Genomic DNA, 24,080 nt, shown 5'->3' on the forward strand with positions numbered 1-24,080 from the left:
TATATACTATATATATATATATATATAGATATATATATATATATATAACCCTAACCCTAAGAGCTCGCTTGACTATGTTTTTTGATATGTTTTACATAATATCTTTAGAAAGGAGCCCTCGTATGTATGTGTGTGTGTGTAAAATTTAAAATATTTACTATTTTCTTTTTAAATACACTACTGGCAACCTGTTTTCTATTTGTATTTTAAATAGATTTGTGGACCTCTATTTATTTCTATTATAAACAGTTATCTGGACTATTTTGCCCATCCTTGTTGTCTAGTAGTAACATCATTGTAAGCAATTATTATAATAATAATAATAATAATAATAATAATAATAATAATAATAATAATAATAATAATAATAATAATAATAATAATAATTGAAACCTACAGCTCTGTAAAATAATGTTTCCTCTAAAACAAACAAACAAACAAAAAACTAGAATCTTTCTAAATGGTGAATCTAAAAAAATACAAGAATTTACAAACTTCAGAAAAAGAAAAAGGAACCTGTTTCTGCGTGTTCTGAAACAGTGCAATGCCACGTGGGAGCAATGCCCTGCGATTCTAGCAATTCTGCTACGACCTTTTTCTACATTAAATCAACCGCACAGACACAATTTGGCGCGATTTACGTATAATGCAAAATGTTGCGATGTAAGTCAAAAGTGTTACGGAAAACGGTACGCAAGAAAAGACACGTAGGAAGCGTAAAGATATCTTGTTAACAGGTCTCACGCCTTACGTAACTAATGTTTTGGAATAGAGCGTTGAGCTGTGACGTGGATTGGAAGGCCGGGTCGAATGGTAAACAGTGGAGTGAAGGGATGCAAAGAGAAGAGAGTGGACTGGCTAAATGCAGACAACATGCGCGGTTCTTTATAAATGAATGATCGTACCAGATTGTATTGCATTTGAATTAGGCCTATGTGTAAAAAAGAAAAAAAAAGACAACAATATTCGTGGAAGTGTAAACTGTAATAATAATAATAATAATAATAATAATAATATCTACACCACAACTCTGCTGTGTCAGCCTGGTACTTCCTTTCTGTTTGGACTGAGTGAGTACTCTTGTTGTGTTTGAAATGTCTTTTTATTTATTCTTTTCTGGAAGTGTGCGATTGGTGATACAGTAAATTGTAAGTACTCTGTTTAGTAAAACCTGAAATAGCGACACGTGTTTTATAAATGTTTTTGTTGCGGTTAGTTTACTCAGCAAAATGAATTGGTCACTTGTTAGCACCTATGCTTAGTTCTTCTTGTGCAAAATTGTCAGTGGACATACTTACAGAAGCTAACAAAAACAGCAAGAACGTTATCAAGCCACGTCACAAACACAGTTTTAATGAGTAGAATTGGTGTGAATGGAAAGTTGTCATCAAGAAGTTAAAAATAGCTGCCGTTATGAAATTCAGTACAATATAAATATTTAAATAAAGTATGTGCACATTTTTGTTTTTGCTTAGCTAGTGTGAATTGTACTGTATTTATTCTGCATTTACTGAACTGAAGACCGTGGTCTACAATAATTATACTGGTGTGCTTTCTGCATGCTGTTTTTATCCATGCCTAAAGCACGGAGAATGCAAACCGACCAGTTTGGGATCAGTGGTGGCTTAATCGTGTCACAGCAGCACCAGCAAGTCGAGGGGTGCGTTCAAGGCAGAGCGCTCCACAGCGCGCTGCCTATTTCCATAAAACTTCGGACAAAGTCCCGCATAAAAGATTAATTCTCAAACTGAACGCAGCAGGGATTCAAGAAAATGTATGCACATGGATTAGGGAGTGGTTAACATGTAGAAAACAGAAAGTACATAAATACCATATGGGAGATAATAATTAAATTGAAGAAGGAATCTATGAAAAAGACCTAGGAGTTTATGCTGACTCAGAAATGTCTTCATCTAGACATGTGGGGAAGCTATAAAAAGGCCAACAAAATGCTTTGATATATTGTGAAAAGTGTTGAATTTAAATCAAGGGAAGTGATGTTAAAACTTTATAATGCATTAGTAAGACCTCATCTTGAATATTGTGTTCAATTCTGATCACCTCGCTACAAAAAGGATTTGCTGTTCTAGAAAGGGTGCGAAGAAGAGCGACCAGAATTATTCTGGGTTTAAAAGACATGTCCTATGCAGACAGGCTAAAAGAATTGAATCTGTTCAGTCTTGAACAAAGAAGGCTACGCAGTGATCTGATTCAAGCATTCAGAATCCTAAAACGTATTAACAGTGTCGACCCAGGAGACTTTCTCAACCTGAAAAAAGAAACAAGGACCACGGGTCACAAGTGGAGAGAAGATAACAGGGCATTCATTTCTGTTATTATAGTTCATTTTCTTTTGGCTATAAATGTATGTATTAACTTGTTTTCAAAGCATCTGTTTTTTTTTATAAATCTAGTGCCCAGTTCTTAGTGGTCTATTTGTTTTATGTTTCAGCTTCCCAGACTCCCAGGGCCCTTCTTTCAGTAAGATCATGTTATACAGTTTTGCTCTGAGTTGCAAGTTGAAAGCAGCCGCGGGGAGCTTGCAGTCAAGATTCTGTCCACGCTTCTCCAGAGCTGCATCACAGACTAAATGTAAGTACAGTAGCTAGAGCCAAGGGTATCGGCACTAAGATGACTTCTGTCTTGTAAGCCCTGATAAAGGTGCACGTCACCGAAACGTTGATTTGACTTGTTCACTTTTAATCTTGCACAAGTAAGTTATTGATATTTTGGTGCGAGGCACCTGGACAGTACTGAACACTGTATTTAATATAATAAACTTACTAAAAAAAGATAAAACAGATTTCATGCAATTGATTTACACATGGTAGGTTATTAAAACAGAGGTAAAACAAAGGTCAAACAAGGGGGGGGGGGTGATAAGCAGGGTTTCTTTGTGTCTATTTAGTAACTTGCCAAAGAGGTTAGATTTGTTGTGTTTAATTAAACAAAATGATACAGTATAAGCCTGTGTCGCAGAGCTAAAATAAACCACTTGTCAGGTCGCGCAGTTTATTAGAATTCAGAATGTTTACCTTCTACATGACAGTTAAAAACAAATTGCTTCTTAAGTATATTTTTGGTAACTTCAGTTCAAATTCTGGTTCTCATAGACACACAAATATATGTGCATTGCAAATATGTATTTACATATGAAACAAAATGTAGGATATATGTATAAAATATTAACATTTGGCTATTAACTGCATGTAAGCCAAGTAGGACATTTAATTTGCCAAAAATATGTGACTGAAGTATCTTACCTGCAAAAGCAAACTGGAACAAACTTTATACACTTATTGTATTACAGAACAAACTTTATACACTTATTGTATTAATGAACAAACTTTATACACTCATTGTATTAATGAACAAACTTTATACACTCATTGTATTTACTGGTATATATTAAATGAGTATACACAGTGTGTTGAGGCATGTCTATTAGAAACAGCTTTAGTGCATACTTTACATAACGCTTTGCAGTGCAGATCTGTACAGAGGATTCCAGTAAAATAGCCCTATTATCTCCAGTAGCCACATATCATCAGTTGTGTTACGATAATAGAAACGAACAACCTCTCGCCCTCATCGAAACCACCTCTAATCTATGTAGGTTGGACTGCACATTTTATTGTTGAGAATGTGTGGGTCTGCTGATGTGGCACTACAGCATAAAACATTGTTACAATTGCTTCATGCTGTTCTGAACCCAACAAAGAGCTTTGCTGAGAAGCAATACTACTAGACAACAATTAGAGACATTTTTGTAGGAAGGCAAATGGCAATTCTAGGACCACAAACAAACCTACTCTTGTTTCCTCTTGTTTGCATACCTCTGTGCCATGACAGATTGTTTGGCTGATCTATAGTAAAGGCAGCTGTATTGTCAGTGTGTGTCATATGTCATAAACACGCATGTTAGAAAATATTTCCAATCAGGATGCTTTAAGTAGCTTTGCTCCTCTGGTTAACAACAACTTCTGCATACAAACTGTGCAACATATCTATTTCAAACTGGCTGTGCATGACCACTATTATCTAACTGCAAACCTCTTCATAACTCATATCTTGCACTTTCCTGTTCATTGCTTTTTGCATTTCTCTTGTTTTAGATTTACCTGTGATCTGTTCATCATTCAAAAGCACTGCTGTACGGCATTGGAGTAACATTCCTTTTATTACAGTCCCCCTGAGTCGGACCCATGGTAAGTCGTTTGTTCACCGCAGTGAATTGAAACATGCCAAGAGGATTGTGGTGAAGCTTGGTAGTGCTGTGGTGACCCGCGGAGATGAGTGTGGGCTTGCACTTGGACGGCTGGCATCCATTGTTGAGCAGGTAATTAGAACGACTCAGATTAGTATTTATTATGGATTCAAATACGTCTTAATCTGGATTAAGTAATTGGAAAGAAAACATAATATCTCCAATTGTAACTTTTCCACCTGTTTCCCCTACACTTTCATGATGTTTGCTGTATATGTAATTAATGTCTGTGTATTGCTTTGGCTAGTCTGTGTTGCTTTCCCTTTGCTTCTGCAGAAACTCACCAGTTAACTTTGATATAGTATAAATGTACTATAATTGAAAGTGCAGTCTCATATGACATTTCTGGAATCCGATCTACGATTTTAAATTCTAGCAAGCTCAAATAGAAAGTGAGTGGGAGAAGCAACAGATTGTATTTCATTTGTAGCTGTTTATGTGAATTGTTGAAAGCAGTGTGCATAGTTGTCTTGTGAATATACCTTCCATTATTTCTGTTGCATACAATACTTCTGCGGATTCGATCTGCCATGTCATGACCAGCTTTTTATTGTATTTGTAATCCAGGCTCTTGCATTTCCCAAATAATAATAATTAAAAAAAATAATTAAAACAAGTCCTTTTCTACAGGTGTCTGTTCTACAGAACCAGGGAAGAGAGATGATGATAGTCACAAGTGGTGCTGTTGCTTTTGGTAAACAGCGTTTGAGACATGAAATCCTGCTTTCACAAAGTGTGAGACAGGCCCTCCATTCTGGGCAAAACCAGCTGAAAGAAATGGTGAGTGAAAACGTGTTAATAGTTGTCTGCTGTAAGCAGGACTTTTTAATAATTGTATTTTATTTTATTTTATTTATTTTTTAATTTAGAGTGCCCAGTTATTTTACCCCAGGATTTTCTCCCCAGTTTAGAATGGCCAATTATGTTCTCTCACCGCAGCAATTCCCCACACAGCTCAAGAGAACTGAAGGTTCAGTGGGCATCCTCTGATCCCACGACCAAGCTTCCTCTTTTTCACCCAGGAAAGCAGGAGCAGATGTCCGTGAGCTACCGGCCTCTGGAGAAAGGCCAGCCCTGCAGGTGTCCGCCTGAACTCACTAGGTGCCTGGCCGGTAGGGTCCGCTGTAGCTCCCTCCAGAATCCCCAGCAAAGACTTTGCACAGCCAGGATGCGAACCTGTGCTCTTCTGACTGTGTGACTCGCCCTGCACACCATGCGGCTGTGCAGGTGAGCCAGTCCTAATGTGAAGAATCTTGAGTGCAACATATTTCTCAAATCTTTCTTGGACTTTAGCGATTAAAATCTAAATAGTAACAAAAAAAAAGAAATTAAATGTTTATTCATTGTTTGCAGTCAGTCCCTGTGCTAGAGGCCCGTGCCTGTGCTGCAGCAGGACAGAGTGGACTGATGGCCCTCTATGAAGCAATGTTCACACAGTACACTATATGTGCAGCACAAGTAAGCACTCCTTTAAAAAAAAACAAAAAAAAAGCAACTTTTTTTATTTCTATTATATTTTACATTGTGTATGTACCAAAAGAGGAAGGCTGAAATTATTATTATTATTATTATTATTTATTTATTCAGATTCTTGTTACAAACCTGGATTTCCACGATGATCAGAAGCGGAGGAACTTGAATAGTACTCTCCATGAGCTGCTGAGAATGAACATTGTTCCAATCATTAACACAAACGATGCAGTAGTTCCCCCACCTGAACCAAATAGTGATCTCCAGGGGGTAAATGTGGGTGAAGTATAAGGGTGTGGGTGGGTGTCCTGCTTCTGACAAGATGCATGCTGCTGCTTGAAGGTTAGCTTGTGTATAGTGCTTCTTTTCAGAACCACTTTGTGCAATACTAATTCTTGTTTCTGCATTATTTCTGCACGAGGTTGTGACATCTGGAGATTACAAAGACTAGAACAAAAAAAAAAAACAGGTTGTCAGAAGGCTTGAAGCAGAACAGCCTTGGTGACAGAATAGCTTTTTGTACGACTGTCTTTGTTTTCAGTGCAATGTTTTTCTCCCACAAGGTTACGCACGCCCTGGTCAGCTGGTCTCTGTACTGCCCTGTAAATGGGATAATGCTGTTGCATTTTGCTAAATGTTACATTATTCTAGACTTAGTTAGCCACTCATTGCATCAGTGCAGTGCAATGAACATCGGCATCTTTTCACCCCCTAACACGCAAAGCAAATAAAAGTTTTCTGCACGTCTGCTAATTACAGCAGAGCTCATTGCTGACACTCACTAAGTTACGCTTTCTAATTTAGGGAGCCCAGTTACAGCATTCTGTGGGTTTCTTTTTAACTTTTTTTTTTTTTTTTTAGGTGATCAGCATTAAGGATAATGACAGTTTGGCTGCACGTTTAGCTGTGGAGATGAAAGCAGACCTTCTCATTGCATTGTCGGATGTTGAAGGTGTGTAATCATTTGTCTTTTTGTGTATTTTATTTCAGTTTAAACATGGTCATACTGTTCTCCCTGGCTTTCAGGGAAACTAGTCTTTCATTTCAGTTAAGGAAAATCAAACATGAATTGATTCTATTAATTAAAATTTGCTTTTGTACTTCAGGTCTCTATGACCTCCCACCAGAATCAGACGATGCTAAGCTTATCGATATTTTTTACCCGGGTGACCAGCAGTCCATAACTTTTGGAACAAAGTCCAGAGTTGGGATTGGAGGAATGGAAGCTAAGGTAGGAAAATAGATATCTCAAATGAAATACAAGCTTATGTATAAGTACTTCCACAAAAAAAAAAAATAGAGACTAGTACCATAATAAAGACGGGTCGTCAATACGAGACACTGCTGTACAAATGTAATGAGATCCTTCTATTAAAGCATTGCTGACTTTTCATAGGTGAAATCTGCACTCTGGGCTCTGCAGGGAGGCACTTCTGTTGTTATTGCCAATGGAACAGATCCTAAAGTAACTGGACATGTCATCACCGACATTGTGGAGGGAAAGAAAGTGGGAACCTTCTTCTCGGAGGTCAAACCTGCCGGTAAGTTCATATTATTACTGTAGTTCTGATTGTATTATTATATATATAGATTTTTTTTTTTCTGACCTTGTGGAAGACTTCTGAGTTGCACCTCATACTGGGATACTTTCTGATTGATTTTAACATGAAATGTTCCTGATTGATAGAACCTCAATGTTCACCACAGTTCTGGGAAAAGAATTAGGGTGTAAAGAGTATTGGATTGCATTCAGGGCTCAGCCATTTGGATACAAGCACCTCCTACAGGGTGGGTACAGATATAAGATCACTCTGTGTCTTCTAAGGAGGTGCTGCTGTTGCTTTACAGGCCCCACCGTGGAGCAGCAGGCTGAAATGGCTCGCAGTGGAGGAAGGACTCTATCTTCTTTGCTGCCACAGCAGGTCATTTTATAGCTTTTTAAAACAATGCACAGTAAATTGACTTCAGTATTCACACAGTAAATGTTGTATTTTCTCATACTTTTCTGTTTTTTGTTAAGCATTTCCGCACTGGATCTCAATTTGCATGTTTGCTCCAGGTAGATGGGGCTCTGACACACAGTTAGTGCCACTGATCTGTGCTTGGTTTTAGAAAATGTAGTATAGGTCCTAACAAAGTGTTATATGATTTTTATACTGTAGTGTCAGTTTCATAAGTAAATACAAGAGAGTTTGCATTAATTTTTTGTTTTTGTTCTGCTTTCATTTGTGTGTTAAAAAAATCAATGTCTTGTTTCTCTGTAGAGAGCTGAGATTATCTGTCACCTGGCTGATCTTCTGACTGACCAGAGGGAGGATATTCTTGCAGCTAACAAGAAAGACCTGGAGGTTGCTGTCAGCGGAGGTAATCATTTACCTTTACTTAGTCCTTCTAATCGACCGCAGCAAAACTGAAAAGAACCAAGAAAATATCTTTTGGTATAAATACAGAAGAGGCAGAAAGAAACAGTGAAATGGGAACCCTGCTAATAAACGCACATTATAACCTCTCTATGTTACAGTACTGTGCGGTAGTATTAAGGGTTTTGGTGTCTAAACATGTTGTAGGAGAATATTAAGCATTTGTTATTTGTCTGCTTTCGTTTTAATATGTTGATTTGTATTCATTTGTTCATACTTTCCAAATTTTAGGTCGGTTGTCTCAACCCCTGCTGAAACGATTAAGTCTCTCTCCTTCAAAGTTAAACAGCCTGTCCATTGGGCTGCGTCAGATTGCAGTGTCCTCTCGGGATAGCGTGGGGAGAGTGATACGCCGCACACGTATTGCTAACAATCTGGAGCTGGAGCAGATAACTGTCCCCATCGGGGTTCTGCTGGTGATCTTCGAGTCACGTCCAGACTGCCTCCCGCAGGTAATCACTAATGAATAGATTGATGATTAGTCTATATGGGTGGTTGCATATTGTGGGTGATGCAGTGGGTTAACACACTGTACTGGTAAACTGTTTTGCATTTAATGCATTTTACTTTATATTTTTAGCACTGGCTTAAAGGATGAAGTTATAATATAATGTAGAAAACGAACACGTTTAGAGGTGGGGGTGGGGTGGGAGGATGGAATTGTAGATGCTGTGGAAAGCACTAAAATAAAGTTTGAATTTGTAGGTCTCAGCATTGGCTATTGCGAGTGGAAATGCCTTACTGCTCAAAGGAGGAAAAGAAGCATCAAACACCAACCAGATTTTGCACCGATTAACGCAGGAAGCCCTTTCTGTCCATGGAGTCAAGGATGCTGTACAGCTAGTAAGGGAGTATGATACATTACAGTCCAACCTTGTTTCATTATTGTAAACAACCAACATACAGCCCAATATCTGCAAATGAGGAGGGGGAACTAACTTTTTTTATTCCTTGAGACCAATGATATTGAACAAAGTAAATTAAAGGTTTTAAGATGTATGATGTAGCTTTTAGAACTAGTAGATTTTCAATCACTTGTGTCAACACTGGGACTGTCATTATGGTACATCTCCAAGCTATTGGGCAATATATAAAACATTTGCCCTGGAAAGAGAGGTTCTTGTCAACTGTTAAGACATTACTGCACCAACGTTAGTTATCCTTATAAGAAAATCTGACTTTTTCAGCAGGGAAAAACAATATAGATTTTTTTTTTGTCTTGGTAGCTTTTATTGAGTAAAATCTTCATGTCTAACAATCATCCATAAAGCAAAGCATAGAAACTAAAGCTGCGTCAACTACAATAAAGTAACAGCCTATTCAGTTACATGTAGCTCGTGTATGTATAACAATGTAACTACAATAAAGTAACAGGCTATTCAGTTACATGTAGCTCGTGTATGTATAACAATGTAACTACAATAAAGTAACAGGCTATTCAGTTACATGTAGCTTGTGTATGTATAACAATGTAACTACAATAAAGTAACAGGCTATTCAGTTACATGTAGCTCGTGCATGTATAACAATGTAACTACAACAAAGTAACAGGCTATTCAGTTACATGTAGCTCGTGTATGTATAACAATGTAACTACAATAAAGTAACAGGCTATTCAGTTACATGTAGCTTGTGTATGTATAACAATGTATACAATAAAGTAACAGTCTATTCAGTTACATGTAGCTTGTGTATATATAACAAATTTTTGCAAACCTCCTATCGAGGAGTTTGTTACCTGAATATCCTGTAGTCAGGGAGCTGCCTTGCGCTTGTTCTGAGAACTCGCTCACTCTACCTGTATTGATCCGTTAATAAATCACAGGTGAGCACCCGTGAAGAGGTGGAAGATCTTTGCCGCTTGAATCAGCTGATTGATTTAATAATCCCAAGGGGTTCCTCCCATCTTGTGAGAGACATCCAGAGAGCAGCAAAGGGAATGCCGGTCCTGGGGCACAGTGAGGGAGTCTGCCACGTGTACATCGACCAAGAAGCCAGCATTGAAAAAGTGATCAATATCAGTGAGTATGCAGCCAAATCCAGGCTGTCCTGGCACACCATATATTCACATGCAGGGTTTGTTTGGGTGTAGTATAGTAAATCAGGTTTGTTTTATATTGTGTCATTTTCTCAGGAGTTGGACTTCTTGTATTTCTTGCTATGGCTTTTATGCTTCAATGTATACAACCTTAGTTTTTATTCCAAGTGTTGAAAAAAAAAAAAATCTCATCTGCTTTAAAATGTGACAAAAGTAGCCTTCTTATAGTCCTATTCCAAAATGTTCAAAGAAATCATTTCAAATGGAGTAAATTGTGTTTTGCAGTAAGGGATTCCAAGTGTGATTACCCAGCTGCCTGCAATGCTATGGAAACACTGCTGGTGCACAGAGATCTGATGAGAAGCCCTCTTTTTGACCAGATAATTGACATGCTTAGGGTGGAACAGGTGAGTTTCAGAAGGGCTGAAGGGCTTAGTGTAATTCTTACCTTTTTGTAAACCTTAAGATCCCTTATTTAACTCATTAAGCCTCCCAGGACTCCTAGATCCCAGTCTGAGGTACTGAATAAGTGCATGTAAAAAAAGAAATGTTGTCTTATTCTCATGTGTACTCTATTTATTCTTTAGCTTGACAAAAATAATTCAGAGCTGAAAGCGTTAATAAGAATTAGACCCAATCTAGCTGTGTTTTTCACCAGTTATCTTGCTTTATATTTTTTTCTTAGGTTAAAATCCACGCTGGACCAAAGTTTGCCTCATACTTGACATTTAGTCCCTCTGAAGTGAAGTCCTTGCGCACAGAGTATGGTGACCTGGAGTGTTGCATTGAAGTAGTGGACAGTGTGCAGGATGCTATCGATCACATTCACAAGTACGGCAGCTCACACACGGACGTCATTGTTACAGAGAATGGTGAGTGACTGAGTGGAATCCAAACGTGCACTGGACAAATAAATAATGGCACTATAGTAAGCTGTGTAAGTCAACAGTATAAAATACATTTCAGGCTACTTTTTAATGATGAAGTCATAAAAAAAAGTAGTTATAGCATTTACTTTTGTATAGAGCAAATGGATAATTCATAAGCTTTGTGTATTGACTGTGTACTCGCTTGTTAGCTGGTCTCCATATTGTATACATGCTGCTGGTGTAATAATGTACTTAGTGTATGTGCATCTGCATGTTGTAGCCTTTTTATTTGGTAAATCTGATTTTTTTTTTCCAGAGGAGACAGCCGAGTATTTTCTGCAGCATCTGGACAGCGCCTGTGTTTTCTGGAACTCAAGCTCGCGTTTCTCAGATGGATATCGTTTTGGCTTAGGTCTGTCACAAAAAAAAAAAAAATTAAAGCTTTCATTGTTTGTTTTTAAAGTTCTCTTTGGCACTAGAATCAAGCGTACAAAGAGGTCTTCCTAGAGCTCAACAAGGCATGTTTTAGTTGCTGTGTGAATTAAATATTTGGAAGGGGAGGGGGACGGACAGACATATATTCTCTGACACTGGAAATGAGGTGGAGGTTGGAGAGGACGCGGTAAACTCGAAAGTATGGCAGACTGCAAATTGTACAAATGGCTTGAATACTATTGGTAGCTGCCACTGCTTGAAGGTTGAAGTTAGTCCAATGTCTGGTAGACTTGGGGGCAGTGGTTTAAGGTGTATTTAGAGTTTATGAAATGTTACTCAGCATTCCAATGAATGGTTCTGCTTCCCTTGCTTCAGGAGCGGAGGTGGGCATCAGTACAGCTCGTATCCATGCACGTGGACCAGTGGGACTCGAGGGGCTTCTGACCACCAAGTGGGTTCTGCGTGGGGATGGGCACACCGTTGCTGATTTTTCAGAACAAGGAAGCATGAAATACCTTCACGAGAACATCGCCGTGACACACAGAACATCCTCTTAACTATTTTCAAAGAACTGAAAAGGAATTCAGAAAAGTACAGCAGGGATATTGTTTACAGCATTGATGTAAACTCTTGCATCCTAACCATGAGTCTTGATGAAAATCGAACAAATCCCTATGAGAATGTTCTTACTTGGGTATTGCTCGGATTATTTAAAAAGGCATTCAGTTAGTGTGAATCAGAGCTAAAGTTCTGAAACTGTATTTCTTTGGACACCTTTTCCTGTGTTGCTGTTTCTGGATTATGTGTCTTTGTTTTCTGCTTCCTTGTCAGTACATATGCTTTTGAAAAGGGTAATGTAACATTCCAGAGTTGTCATTTTGAATGTAAAACAGCATGAGAAAGAAATACTGTTTTTGTAGGAGATTGTTTCGGAATAAAGTTTTGCTGAACTTTGGTGAATTATTATTGCTTCTGGATATTAATAGCTAAAGTGAAGAGAGCATGGTCTTGACATAAACTTAGATCGCCCAAAGTCACAGAAATTTTACTGCAACACCATCATTAAAGGAAGACAACATGAAATTTGTGTCTCTAAATAATGGGAACTCTGTGTTAATATTTTATTTTTAGTTGGGGCAGTCATTTAGATTTTTGTATTATTACACCACGTCAATTCTTTCATCAGAATGACAAGACAATTGACAAATCTCAATCTTTCTTGTTGAACTGCTGCCCTACTGTTTTTTTCTTTTTCTTGGACCTTGCCAAAACAGCAATTCTAACTTGATTTCTAACTTTCCCCCCTTTGCTATTTAGCATTTCAACACCCCACTGCATAATTTTGCAGACGCTGTCATGTTTGAGGCACATGTCAAAATACCAGTCCTCTAGTTTAGAGCAGCAGCATGGCTCCCTGCTTACTCTGGTCCTTCCTCTGTCGCTTTGTTGCTTAGCTGCCAAATTAATACACACACACACACGTTTAACTGAAACAATGTTAAAGATTTCTTGACTTAGTTTGGTATTTAAATTAGTGATGAGCAACTCTGACTGCTGTAAGTTCACGTTACTTAAATATGACTGAAGTTACACACTTAAATATTATTCTATATGTTTTTATTATTCAATTTTTTTTTCAGGTGGTCTTCATGTAAACTTGGCAGGGAGAGTCCGGTGCAAGCAATCAGGCAACAAGCAGAAAATCAAACGGCTGTTGAAATAGTTAATGATACTAAGCACTTTTATTTAACAGAAATAAAGCAAGACCAATCATTTTTAAACAAATAATAATAACCCACTGGGGCTCTTCTTAAACCACAGCCTCTACAGGACTGCAAACAGGCCAGGTGCAGCCTATTATACACCTGCATCAGGTAAAACCAACTGAATAATTTGTTAATTGGGTCTCCAATTATGGCCCATTATTTTCTCCATTCTGTCCACATTCTCATATGCAAATGTGAGGATTTTAAATCAAAATCCAAACTTAACCCTTTGCCGGGTCAAATTAATACGCACACACACACATTTAACTGAAACAATGTTAAAGATTTATACCAAAAGCAAACAGATTTGACAATAGAGGCAGTATGGCGTGGATGTGTCTGGTGGAATTCTTCACATTTGTACTGCAGAATATGGGAATGAATGAAACAAGTACCGGTACAACATAAGCTACAGTATTAACACAAAATAAATCACAAAAATAAACCCTGTTTACAAATGAGGGTTTTTCACCCCATCACAGTATCCATTATAAAGGAAACTGAACAGTCAAGAAGGTGAGATGGAAATCCTTTGTTAGAGTGAACAATAGAAGTATAGTGTATAGCATATGGATAACTGTGCTATCTGCCATGTTTCTATCAGCACTGTGGAACCAGCCTGTAATACTGTAGCATGGATTGTGAAATAGCCACGGACATAATATACTTAACAGTTAAAGTAGTTTTTAAGGGAATGATGTTAAAAGTATACTAAACTGATGTGACGATTTGTACTTTTGAGAAACCCTTCTAGGGACAGTGCCAACAGGGCAAGTGTGTACCAGAACTGCATTGTGTCAAAATAGACACTGATGTCCTTTATCCGAACAGAGAATTGGCAAAGCCATAAAGCAGGGCTCTCCTTGTTCTGTTGGGGGGTAATAAAGAGGCTCAAATGACTTTATTCCAGCACTGTTAATGTTCTCTAAAGTTTAGAAGAGTAGTGGCTATAATTACTTGTATTCTGCTAAGTGAACACAAATTGCACCCAGTGTAGTTACTCTACTCTCCTATACTATGTAATTGATTATAGTGGCGAATGGTGAGTATCGAGTTCAACCCCAAATCCAAATTCATGTTCATATTTGTATAAGAACACCATTGCTGGTGTCAGTACAGGTTTGGGTCAGTGGAGAGGTTTTGACCAAGCAGGCAGTGTTTAACACATTCAATACAAACTGCAGCTGAAATGTGGGTTCTCAGGGATGATGTTGTATTAAACAACAGCTGTTCAAGTGTGGCGTGTGAAGGAGGTGCTTGCTGTGCATTCTACTGCTATCATGCAGTGCTTCACTGTTCTTATGATAGCATTCAATTAGGAGCCTTTTTAATGGGCTGAGTGCAGGTTACATATAATATTAACTAATTAATATAGCAACTGGGTAATGTTTACGGTAAAAAAGAACAAAAAATAAATAAAAAGCTCAAGCAATTGTGTGAATTTTACGATTTGTATTTTAAACTTTCAGTGATACATAATTTAATTTGAACAATTTAGAGTTACATATAGCTCTCCCTCATGCGTCTGAAAGAGCCAATAGTGGAGTTCATGCCACCCCAGTCGCTGCATCTGCTGTATTCTCCTGGCCTCATGAAGTACTGTCTGCCCCTGTAGTTAGGCTGTTCATAGAAGGTCCAGTAGCCTTCCATCACATTGCAGGAGTTGATGTCATGGTACCGGAAGCGGTCGTAGACATTAGGGCAGTCGTCCATGAATTCCATCATCTGGCCTCCAAAGTCAGGTCTCTCATAGATTCTCATTCTGTAGTTTCCTCTATACTACAATTTGAGATAAATGATATTAGTTAAGTATTTACCAAATAACATAAAATAATATAGGAAACATTGGGCTATAACTTACATGTGGAAACATACGGCAAGACCTAATGCAGTCGTTGTACCCCATCCAGCGCTGGTAGTCCGGATATTCTCCCCTGTTCAGGGTGTACTGGTAGCCCATGTAGTTTGGCTTTTCATAGAGCACCCAGTATCCGCTGTCCACTCGGATGGAGTTGCAGTGGTTGAAGTAGGAATGCAGGTCAGCACAGTCGCTGCTGCACTCATAGTGGCGCCCCTGGAAGTTCCTGTCCTCGTAGAAGATGATCTGAAAAATTGAAAAGAAAATGAATAAGGATAGAATTGCCTCAGTTGATCAAATGTGTAATTGTACATTGCACATTCAGATAGCAAAATCAATGTAGATTTCTTTTAAATATGTGTTTTTTTTAATTCCTCTTATAATTCTGTCTAGCTTTAATAAATTGAATCCTGTTTGTATAAAGCATTTAGAATGGATACTAGTTTTCCACTACAGCATGCAAGGATGGTATAGATCAGGCCATGGACTTGAAACCTGAGACCCTGAGATGTACAGTAACTGACTGATAAGCAATGACGACTTTTATTTATTTATTTATGTATTTATTATTACAGATTCTCATCCCTTCTTGGATCCACAGTAATCTGCTCAAGTTTACCTTTCCCATGATGGTGGTTCAGGTATTGCTCTGCAATACAACTGGTGTCTGTCACTTCCCTTTTATATGTTTGGCTGAAAGCCACATGCTTTTTTATGTTAATCAGTACATTACCTTTGTTACAAAACACTAAAGTGTCCCTTTAACAATGCAGAGCTCGACGCATGCAGTTTGTAGAGCTGCTTTTCAGTATGGTAATTCTTTATAAATTCTGTATCAGCACTATTTTTTCCAGCTCTGACAATATCTTTGTTACAACCCCTAAAGGGGTTCTTTATACACTGCAAAACTCCATGCAGGCAGTTTGCAGGGTTGCTTTTCCAGACAAAAGACTATGTTCTCTGTACTGTTTCAATAAGATGGTGATGCAATGGTGTATATTGTTTAGGAAATAAAAATCTATATTGCAAACAAAATGGGTCCTAGACCTTGAAAGTGATCAAAGTCATTTTTCTTACCATTTTGATAGAATGAAAGACAAAGTTAAGGACTCCTGAAAAATCTTTTGTATTTACTTGTTTTTCTGACATTTGTTTTAATCTGAAAAGTAACAATATGGTTTTTAAGTTGTGATTGTTAAAATGAAAAATCAACATTTTTATATTTTTGTTCACATGTCATATAAAGAAAGATTTACGACCAAATACTCCAAATTTTTGTGAATAATAATATTCCAACAGTTCAATTTATTTAGTAAACTATCATATTTCACAAGTAAACTATTTCTTCCTCAACAATATGACTAGGTAACCCATTCCATCCCCTCCCCACTCCCTGTGTGAAGAATGGTCTCATTCCCTCTGTCCTAAGTCTATCTCCACTTAATTTCCAAACTTCTCCTTTGGTCCTGGTTTCTGTATTGTTTAGGGTTAACTATGTCAACTTCTTTTAAGATTTTAAAGACTTCAATCATGTCCACCCTAGTTCTTCTTTGTTCTAGGCTACATTTACTTCTGTTGTGAAACAACATTTTTTCCCTGTTGAGATAGTTTGATTGAAAACAACAATATTTCCAGTGCTTATATTTTACTTTTTTTAAGTAAAGATTTTTCCATGTTAGAATGTGATCACTTCCTGTACTTCAATTCAGACCCCTGCTCTAGGACTCATCATCCAAACTGCATTCTTCTGAGCCATTAGGTTTTTTTTTTCTAAGAAAGGGTAAATGCGCAGATCAGGTCTCGTATCTGTACCACTGAGTACCAAGTAAGAAAAAATCTACTTTCTGAAATCAATTCAAAACCAGGCGGAGCAGTCTGAGTAAAACTAGCTCCAAAGTTCTTAGAGTACCAATTTTCAACAAACTGTATACATCTTTCATAGTTTAGATATAAAATGTGTTCCCTGATCCGTTAACCTGATTAGCTATGTTCGATTCCCCTTGTGGTCTTCGCATTGACCACGTCTGATTCCATGCTAGGTATCCAATCTTAACAGTGTAACTGTGGCAATCTTTCATAAACTGCACCTCACTTTGAATAGAGACAGTCAAGCCCTTTCTGCACCTACCAGTCTCTGTTTACCTACATAGATTGATTGACAGACTATTCCCTTTTACGATGGTGGATTTGATCAGCATGGTAGCTGTCACTCCCTCAAAGACACATATTGCCAGATTTTTTTTCAGCTCAACAAAAAGTTTCTTTTCTATTTTCGATTTCAAAGAACAACAAAAAATCCTATCCAAAGTAATTACGTTTGTAATATTTGGAACTTTAGAAATGTTTATTTTAAAGTATATGCCTGTATAAATATATATTGTAATACCAGTGTTTCATATAATCTGTGAAAATAATAATAACAATATTTATTTTATACTGTGTTTTTTTTTCTCTTATATTAGTGTGACAGTGAACTAGACTACGCTTATTATACACCTGTGAAATGCTGATAGAATGCAATGGAAGTTGGAGGAGACACTATGAATGATTCATATTTGTTTTTTGTACTTGTTAATTCTAGTATAATGTATTGACCTATGTAAAATGAACACTTTGTAAAACATCAAAAGTCACCAATTTGACTCCAATTCCCCAAATAAGCAGTCTATGGTAACAGTGTTTCCGATATCTAGTATGTTGTATAGAATGCCCAAAATACTATTGGCATTCACTATTGTCATAATAATCAAGTATTTACAGAAGGTTTGAAAGAGTGGGATCTCTTATGCTTAGTTCAAATATTATACCAGCGTTAAATAATGCATTAATGCTTTCAAATACATTACAAACCAATTTAAACTTAATAAGAGAATTGCAACTTGCTTCTCAAAGTTGACATTTTAAAAACACATGAAATCTTTAGTATTGTATTTATTAGGAGAGAAAAGTCTACACATAACATTTTAATATTTTCAGATTTTTATTTGAAACATTCAGTTACAGGTTACATATAGCTTTCCCTCATGCGTCTGAAAGAGCCAATAGTGGAGTTCATTCCACCCCAGTCGCTGCATCTCCTGTATTCCCCTGGCCTCATGAAGTACTGTCTGCCCCTGTAGTTAGGCTGTTCATAGAAGGTCCAGTAGCCTTCCATCACATTGCAGGAGTTGATGTCATGGTACCGGAAGCGGTCGTAGACATTAGGGCAGTCGTCCATGAATTCCATCATCTGGCCTCCAAAGTCAGGTCTCTCGTAGATTCTCATTCTGTAGTTCCCATGGTACTGTAATGAGGGGGAAAAAAAAAGTCTGTTTAAAACAAAATCATTTGGACTTTTTAAACAGAAAAGGACATTAGTTCAAACTTTTATCTCTGTGACTTTGTTTCTTTTTAGCATACATACTTACATGTGGAATCATGCGGCAAGACCTAATGCAGTCATTGTACCCCATCCAGCGCTGGTAGTCCGGATATTCTCCCCTGTTCAGGGTGTACTGGTAGCCCATGTAGTTTGGCTTTTCATAGAGCACCCAGTATCCGCTGTCCACTCGGATGGAGTTGCAGTGGTTGAAGTAGGAATGCAGGTCAGCACAGTCACTGCTGCACTCATAGTGGCGCCCCTGGAAGTTCCTGTCCTCGTAGAAGATGATCTGAAAAATTGAAAAGAAAATGAGTAAGGATAGAATTGCCTCAGTTGATCAAATGTGTAATTGTACATTGCACATTCAGATAGCAAAATCAATGTTGATTTCTTTTAAATATGTGTTTTTTTTAATTCCTTTAATTCCATAAGTGTGCATAAATTGTCTGTAGTGTTCATCATATATAACTATGGAGTATTTTAAAAGGTTTTAGGATTAATAAGTTAAGCAATCCTTACTGAAAAATGTAATCTTAGAAGAATGTTTTTAATCTCCTACTTAAGCAAACAGGTTGTGTTGAGAATGTTTGTGTGGCAGTTACACAATTGAATTCATTCATGGCTGTAGAGGTAATGATCTTAACATTTTTTCCAATAGCAGAGTGGCCTTTGCTGGTGCATGACTCTGGGGTCTAAAGCCTGTTTGTTTCAGCTTCTCAGAATCTACAACATTGTTTCAGTTCACACTGTCTTATTATTTTTTAAAGAGATTTTAAGATTGCAGAGATCCAGAGTATATTATTTGGGCTTACCTTTCCCATGTTTAAGGTTGAAGAGGTGTAGTGGCACTCCACAACACAATTATCTGCAACTTCCACTCGTCAGTGCCTTCCCTTTTATACCATAGCTTCATTATGTCCCAGTGCAGTTTTTTTTTCAGCTTCACCTATATCTTTATGCAATGTAGAACTTAAACGCATGCTGTCTGTGGGACTATAGTCTATAGACAATAGACAATAGACTCTGTCTGCCAGTTCACACAACTGCTGATCTAGCATTGTCATCCAGCTGGAAAATGCTGCCTATGCAGGACATATACATTTCAGACAGAATGGCTGCAGTTCACTCCCAGGTTAAAGGTTAAGAATAAATGAAAGGAGATTGTTTAGAAAAATATATTTTTGCTGTTACATTTTCTCTATTCCTTTTTACCTTTGCACCTGTTTCAGAATAGAGCCCTGTACGTCAATTACAATCAAAGCACAAAGTCAAAGCAGCGTCAGTATTATCAGGAAATCAAAACAATACTTCTGTGTTTAGTTGTTCAGATTTTGGTCTCTCTCTGATCTCCAAATGTTAAGAGCAAACAGTTTTCTCATTGGCCCGACAGTAGGAATCAATTTAATGTCTCACTTCTCATCATGCTGAAAACAAATTGCTGCTGTTTATGCACACAACATAAATGCATACAACGTTTATTGAAAGAAGTATGCCATGAATTTGAAATGTTATATATGCTATACACACTGCGTATCAGAGAGACTCTGAAGCTGTTGTCTGTGTTGCATTTTCATACTTACTTGGTATAGACACCCCCCACACACACACTTTGTACAGGCAGATCTGTCAGATTTTTTTGTACAAAGCAATCCCCCCTCTGTTTCATTATCTGGGAGACCAGCTGGGGAAACAAGTAGAGTTGGAAACGGGGTCTTGTAGGGAGGCAGAGCTTGCTCAATAAAACTTTGATTTAAAATGTCCTGAATCGGTTTAGGAAGTGCATTTCTGTGCTGTGACAGTAACAGGCCAGCCACCCTCACAGACCTTAGAGCCAGTGCATCTGCTAAACTTTCCGGGCTCCTCCAGGTATGATTTATTATATCTACTATATGCCCCTGTTTTATTATTCATCCTTTAATCAGGGTGTTTTCAAAAGTAGGAGATTGACACAGTCCCATTTTGAAAACAGAATTAAAAACAAAAGGCTCTTTAAGTACCCAGTACAAATGCATTGCTATTTTTCCTTTCTCCACACACAGGTTTAACCATGCTCTCAGTACCACCCTGTCGTACTCAGGCAATCCACAACAGTTCATTCAGCTGGTATCCATTAAAAACAAATGTCTGTCCAAACCTAATCCTCCTATCTGGCGAAAAAACGCCACAGCCAACACTCTCCAGGGGGGTTACTTAGTAGAGTACAATAGTTTTTGCAGGGCCTGCAGCAGCATGCTCTGTCTTCGTCAATGCAATCCATCCCAGCAAAAGTACAAGATTTCTCTCTGAATTTGTTGTAACAAGGATAGTTGCAGCTCCATGCAAATTAACGTATGCCATAGCATTGAAACTACCAGATTGTTTACAATTAAAACCCGCCCCAAATAAGTCAGCTAGGGTAAAATCCATCACCACCACCCAGACTCCCCTTCACTTCCTCCAACACCCCACTCCCAATTCTTTTGTACCATTTTTTCATCTCTTACAAACACTCCCAAATACTTAAACTCCCCCCTTACTCCACTGTAACCCCTTTGACAGGTTTGGAGGACTAAAACCCTCCCCATCCCATATTATTAATGCACTATTCTTTTCCCAATTAATCCTTGCTGATGAGAATTTCTCAAAGCAAGCCTGGCTATGACAAAGTTCTTTAAGATCTTTCTTTTTTAAATTAAAATAACAATGTCATCAGCATAAACAGACACTTTAACTGGAGGTCCATTACATTATGGTATTGTTTTTCCTGTTAGAATCTGTCTCAATTTACACATTCATGGTTCTAATGACAGGGAAAACAATAAACCTGATAGGAGGCATCCTTTTCTGATGCCTCTCTGGACATGGAAAGGTGCACTCAGTCCCCTATTGATCTTCCACAGGCTAAAAATATTAACATAGAGGACCTAAATCTGAGCCAAAAAACCTGAATGACCTCAGCACTTGTTATAAGTTCAGATGATCAACTGGGTGAAAGGGCTTCTCCTGATCCAAAGAATTCAGACCAGCAGAAAACCCAGCAGCCAGAATATCTCTAATTAAAAAGATGTTATCAAAAATTGATCTTTCAGGGTAGGCTTGGTCAGGGTGGACAATGCTCCCCACCACAAGATTAAATCAGTTTACCAAGGCTTTAGAAAGTATTTTATACTCTGTGCAGAGTAATGACACTGGGCACCAGTTCTTTATCACACATGGATCACCTTTCTACCAACCATTCTCGTACTATTGACGTACGGACTGTCGAATCTCCAATCAAGAGAGAGAAGGTCCGAGAGTGACGTTTGTCGGTTTATCTAGAAGGAAATTATCACTGTTCTTAGGAACTTTCTTAAGGTGACCATTTTGTAGTTAAGACCTCGAAACGGGCAAACCACAGTTGAGAACTTCACGGAGTCTATTCAGGACGTATCTTTTTTGGTAAAGGTCGGGACGTGCAGAAAGTTAACCCTCAAAACCGTCTAGAAGGACTTTCACGACCTAGAGGAGGTCAGGGGAGTGTCCGAAAGGTGAAACTTTCCAAGGTAATATCTTCGTGTGTCGTCATGAAGTTTATATAGAATCACAGGGAGTTGAGACAAGGACGACCCCAGGCTTTGTTATCTAAAAAAAGAGATGTTCAAAGACGAGGTTTTTTTTCTACACTTTTTGACGTATCCATGAAGAAAAAGCATAGGTTCTACAACCATAAGATGTTGAACCCTGGACCTTGGTCTCGGGGGACATGAAATTGTAGAAGATCTGCAAGACTGCTTGTCGACGAAAAACGTTTTCAATTGTCCAATTTGGATTGGACGCTAAACCTTACTACGATCTTGAACACACTGCTTCGAGCTCTTTTGTGACGAATCATTTAAAAAATCTCTTTTTAACATTGTGAGAATATTGTAACATCATATACCACGAACTGTCACCTTTGGTCTAAACGCCATTGGGGTACATGGCGGTAAAAAAATACTTCATTATTTTACATGAATAAACATAATGTACTTATTTTATTTCCACAACAGCAGGAGGTGTTGCAACGACCTTAAAATATTTTTTTGATAGAAATATAAAAAATGTTATGAAAAACCTGCCATTTCTGCAAACTTTTTTTTGTTCCATGACTAAAGCAAGACATCCGTCGATCCTTAAAACAATCTGTTTTTTTTTTACATCACAATGTGTCTCTTTTAAAAATTTATAGTTAGAGAAACGCCAAAAAGTGCTGTCCTCTTTACACAGCCTCCTATAATTAATATTTTCAAGATCCGTAGTGTGAGTATTCATTATCACGACAGGCCAGAAAAATATTAAAGACAGAAAAAAGCAAAAAATTAAATGACAAAAAAAGAAATGATTTCAAATAGAAATGTTATAGAAAGGAGACATCATTCTTTATTTTCCTTTACCAAGGCTTTAGAAAGTATTTTATACTCTGTGCAGAGTAATGACACTGGGCACCAGTTCTTTATCACACATGGATCACCTTTCTGCAGCTTAGAGGTAAGAGAAATGTTTTAATATTCTATACCTGCCTTTATTACAAGGTGGCTCAGAAACTTGTGAGAGAACAATAAAGTCAGCTTCCTCTCCACTTTCTAATTCAGAGCTTTCTTCGGTAATTGCACTCAAAGTTTGCTGAACAGAAATGCTCTGCTTTTCTACCTGACCCATCTTCTCATTACTATCCTTCTTATTTGCACCACTCTCTTCAGAGAAGTTACTTCCCCTACTATCTACTACATTTTTGTGTCTTTTTCTTTGTCTCTTTTTTTGCTGGTACTTTAAAACCAGATTTGCCACTCACTTGACGAGCATCCGCTGGTAATGTATCTCCCCACACACTGAATATTTATTTTTCCTTTACTGCCATAGACTGAACTAGGGTTTGTTGACTGTTTACAGCTTCAAGCCCATTCTTTTTGAACTCTGAAACTCTAGTACTTGATTTTTTAATGTCGCTCAGCAAAGCAGAGGTCACTGGCTTCTCTGCACCACTCCCGCTTGCTTGGATGCCTGCTTCCACTCTACAATCACAGCACCTCCCTCTACTAAAAATGACCAACCATCCATAGCAGTCCCTTTAGTCTGACCTGGCTGCTCGCCTTTAATATTACTATTATCTAAAACCAGAGGCACTGCTGTCCTTGCTTTTTTGTTTCTATCTTGCTGCTCTGCCCCATCTCTACTCCCAGCATTCTCCATCTATTGATTATTTTCCAGGCAGTTTCTAACAATATGTCCTTCACCTCCACAGCAAAAGCATTACATTGATTCTGATGAAGCAAAAACTAGATAATCACTGCCCTCAACTTTAAAGTTCAACATCATGTTTTTATCTTCATTTATACTGTATAGCTGTCTTATCAAAGAAACATATTTGAAATATAATTATATATATATATATATATATATATATATATATATATATATATATTATATATATATATAATCTATATATATATGTGTCTGTGTGTGTGTGTGTGTGTGTGTGTTATTGTGTTCTTATGTTCTTGTGTTCTTATGTTCTTATGTTCTTGTGTTCTTGTGTTCTTCTGTTCTTATGTTCTTGTGTTCTTCTGTTCTTCTGTTCTTCTGTTCTTGTGTTCTTGTG

The 24,080-nt window shown here is 37.7% G+C and overlaps 3 protein-coding genes across 6 annotated transcripts; 1 reads left to right on the forward strand and 2 right to left on the reverse strand.

Annotated features, from left to right (window-relative positions):
- Positions 1-794: 794 nt before the first annotated feature.
- LOC121322257 (delta-1-pyrroline-5-carboxylate synthase-like) lies at positions 795-12,472 on the forward strand. Of its 3 annotated transcripts, none has more exons than XM_041261947.1 (18): positions 795-1,070; positions 2,453-2,592; positions 4,116-4,339; positions 4,898-5,047; positions 5,621-5,725; positions 5,855-6,007; positions 6,599-6,689; positions 6,844-6,968; positions 7,134-7,278; positions 7,586-7,659; positions 8,002-8,101; positions 8,389-8,609; positions 8,863-9,000; positions 9,983-10,178; positions 10,481-10,602; positions 10,881-11,067; positions 11,381-11,476; positions 11,875-12,472. In XM_041261947.1, exons 2-18 carry the CDS (start codon positions 2,490-2,492, stop codon positions 12,054-12,056), a joined length of 2,412 nt encoding a protein of 803 aa, XP_041117881.1. In that variant the 5' UTR covers positions 795-1,070; positions 2,453-2,489; the 3' UTR covers positions 12,057-12,472. The 3 variants fall into 3 exon arrangements, with proteins under 3 accessions (XP_041117881.1, XP_041117880.1, XP_041117882.1); XM_041261946.1 differs by having other exon boundaries at positions 796-1,070; positions 5,855-6,013; XM_041261948.1 differs by having other exon boundaries at positions 796-1,070; positions 4,188-4,339; positions 5,855-6,013.
- A 2,293-nt stretch (positions 12,473-14,765) lies between these two features.
- Positions 14,766-15,751, reverse strand: LOC121321551 (gamma-crystallin S-1-like). The gene is made up of 3 exons (XM_041260554.1): positions 15,743-15,751; positions 15,127-15,369; positions 14,766-15,044 (listed from the first exon to the last, which is right to left on the reverse strand). Exons 1-3 carry the CDS (start codon positions 15,749-15,751, stop codon positions 14,766-14,768), a joined length of 531 nt encoding a protein of 176 aa, XP_041116488.1.
- Positions 15,752-18,127: 2,376 nt separating this feature from the next.
- On the reverse strand, positions 18,128-21,048 carry LOC121321550 (gamma-crystallin S-1-like). 2 transcript variants are annotated; one of them, XM_041260553.1, is made up of 3 exons: positions 21,040-21,048; positions 18,531-18,773; positions 18,128-18,406 (listed from the first exon to the last, which is right to left on the reverse strand). In XM_041260553.1, exons 1-3 carry the CDS (start codon positions 21,046-21,048, stop codon positions 18,128-18,130), a joined length of 531 nt encoding a protein of 176 aa, XP_041116487.1. The 2 variants fall into 2 exon arrangements, with proteins under 2 accessions (XP_041116487.1, XP_041116486.1); XM_041260552.1 differs by lacking the exon at positions 21,040-21,048 and adding an exon at positions 19,297-19,326.
- Between the last annotated feature and the right edge of the window lie 3,032 nt (positions 21,049-24,080).

Source organism: Polyodon spathula, chromosome 10, assembly GCF_017654505.1.
Source record: "Polyodon spathula isolate WHYD16114869_AA chromosome 10, ASM1765450v1, whole genome shotgun sequence".
Lineage (NCBI taxonomy): Eukaryota > Metazoa > Chordata > Actinopteri > Acipenseriformes > Polyodontidae > Polyodon > Polyodon spathula.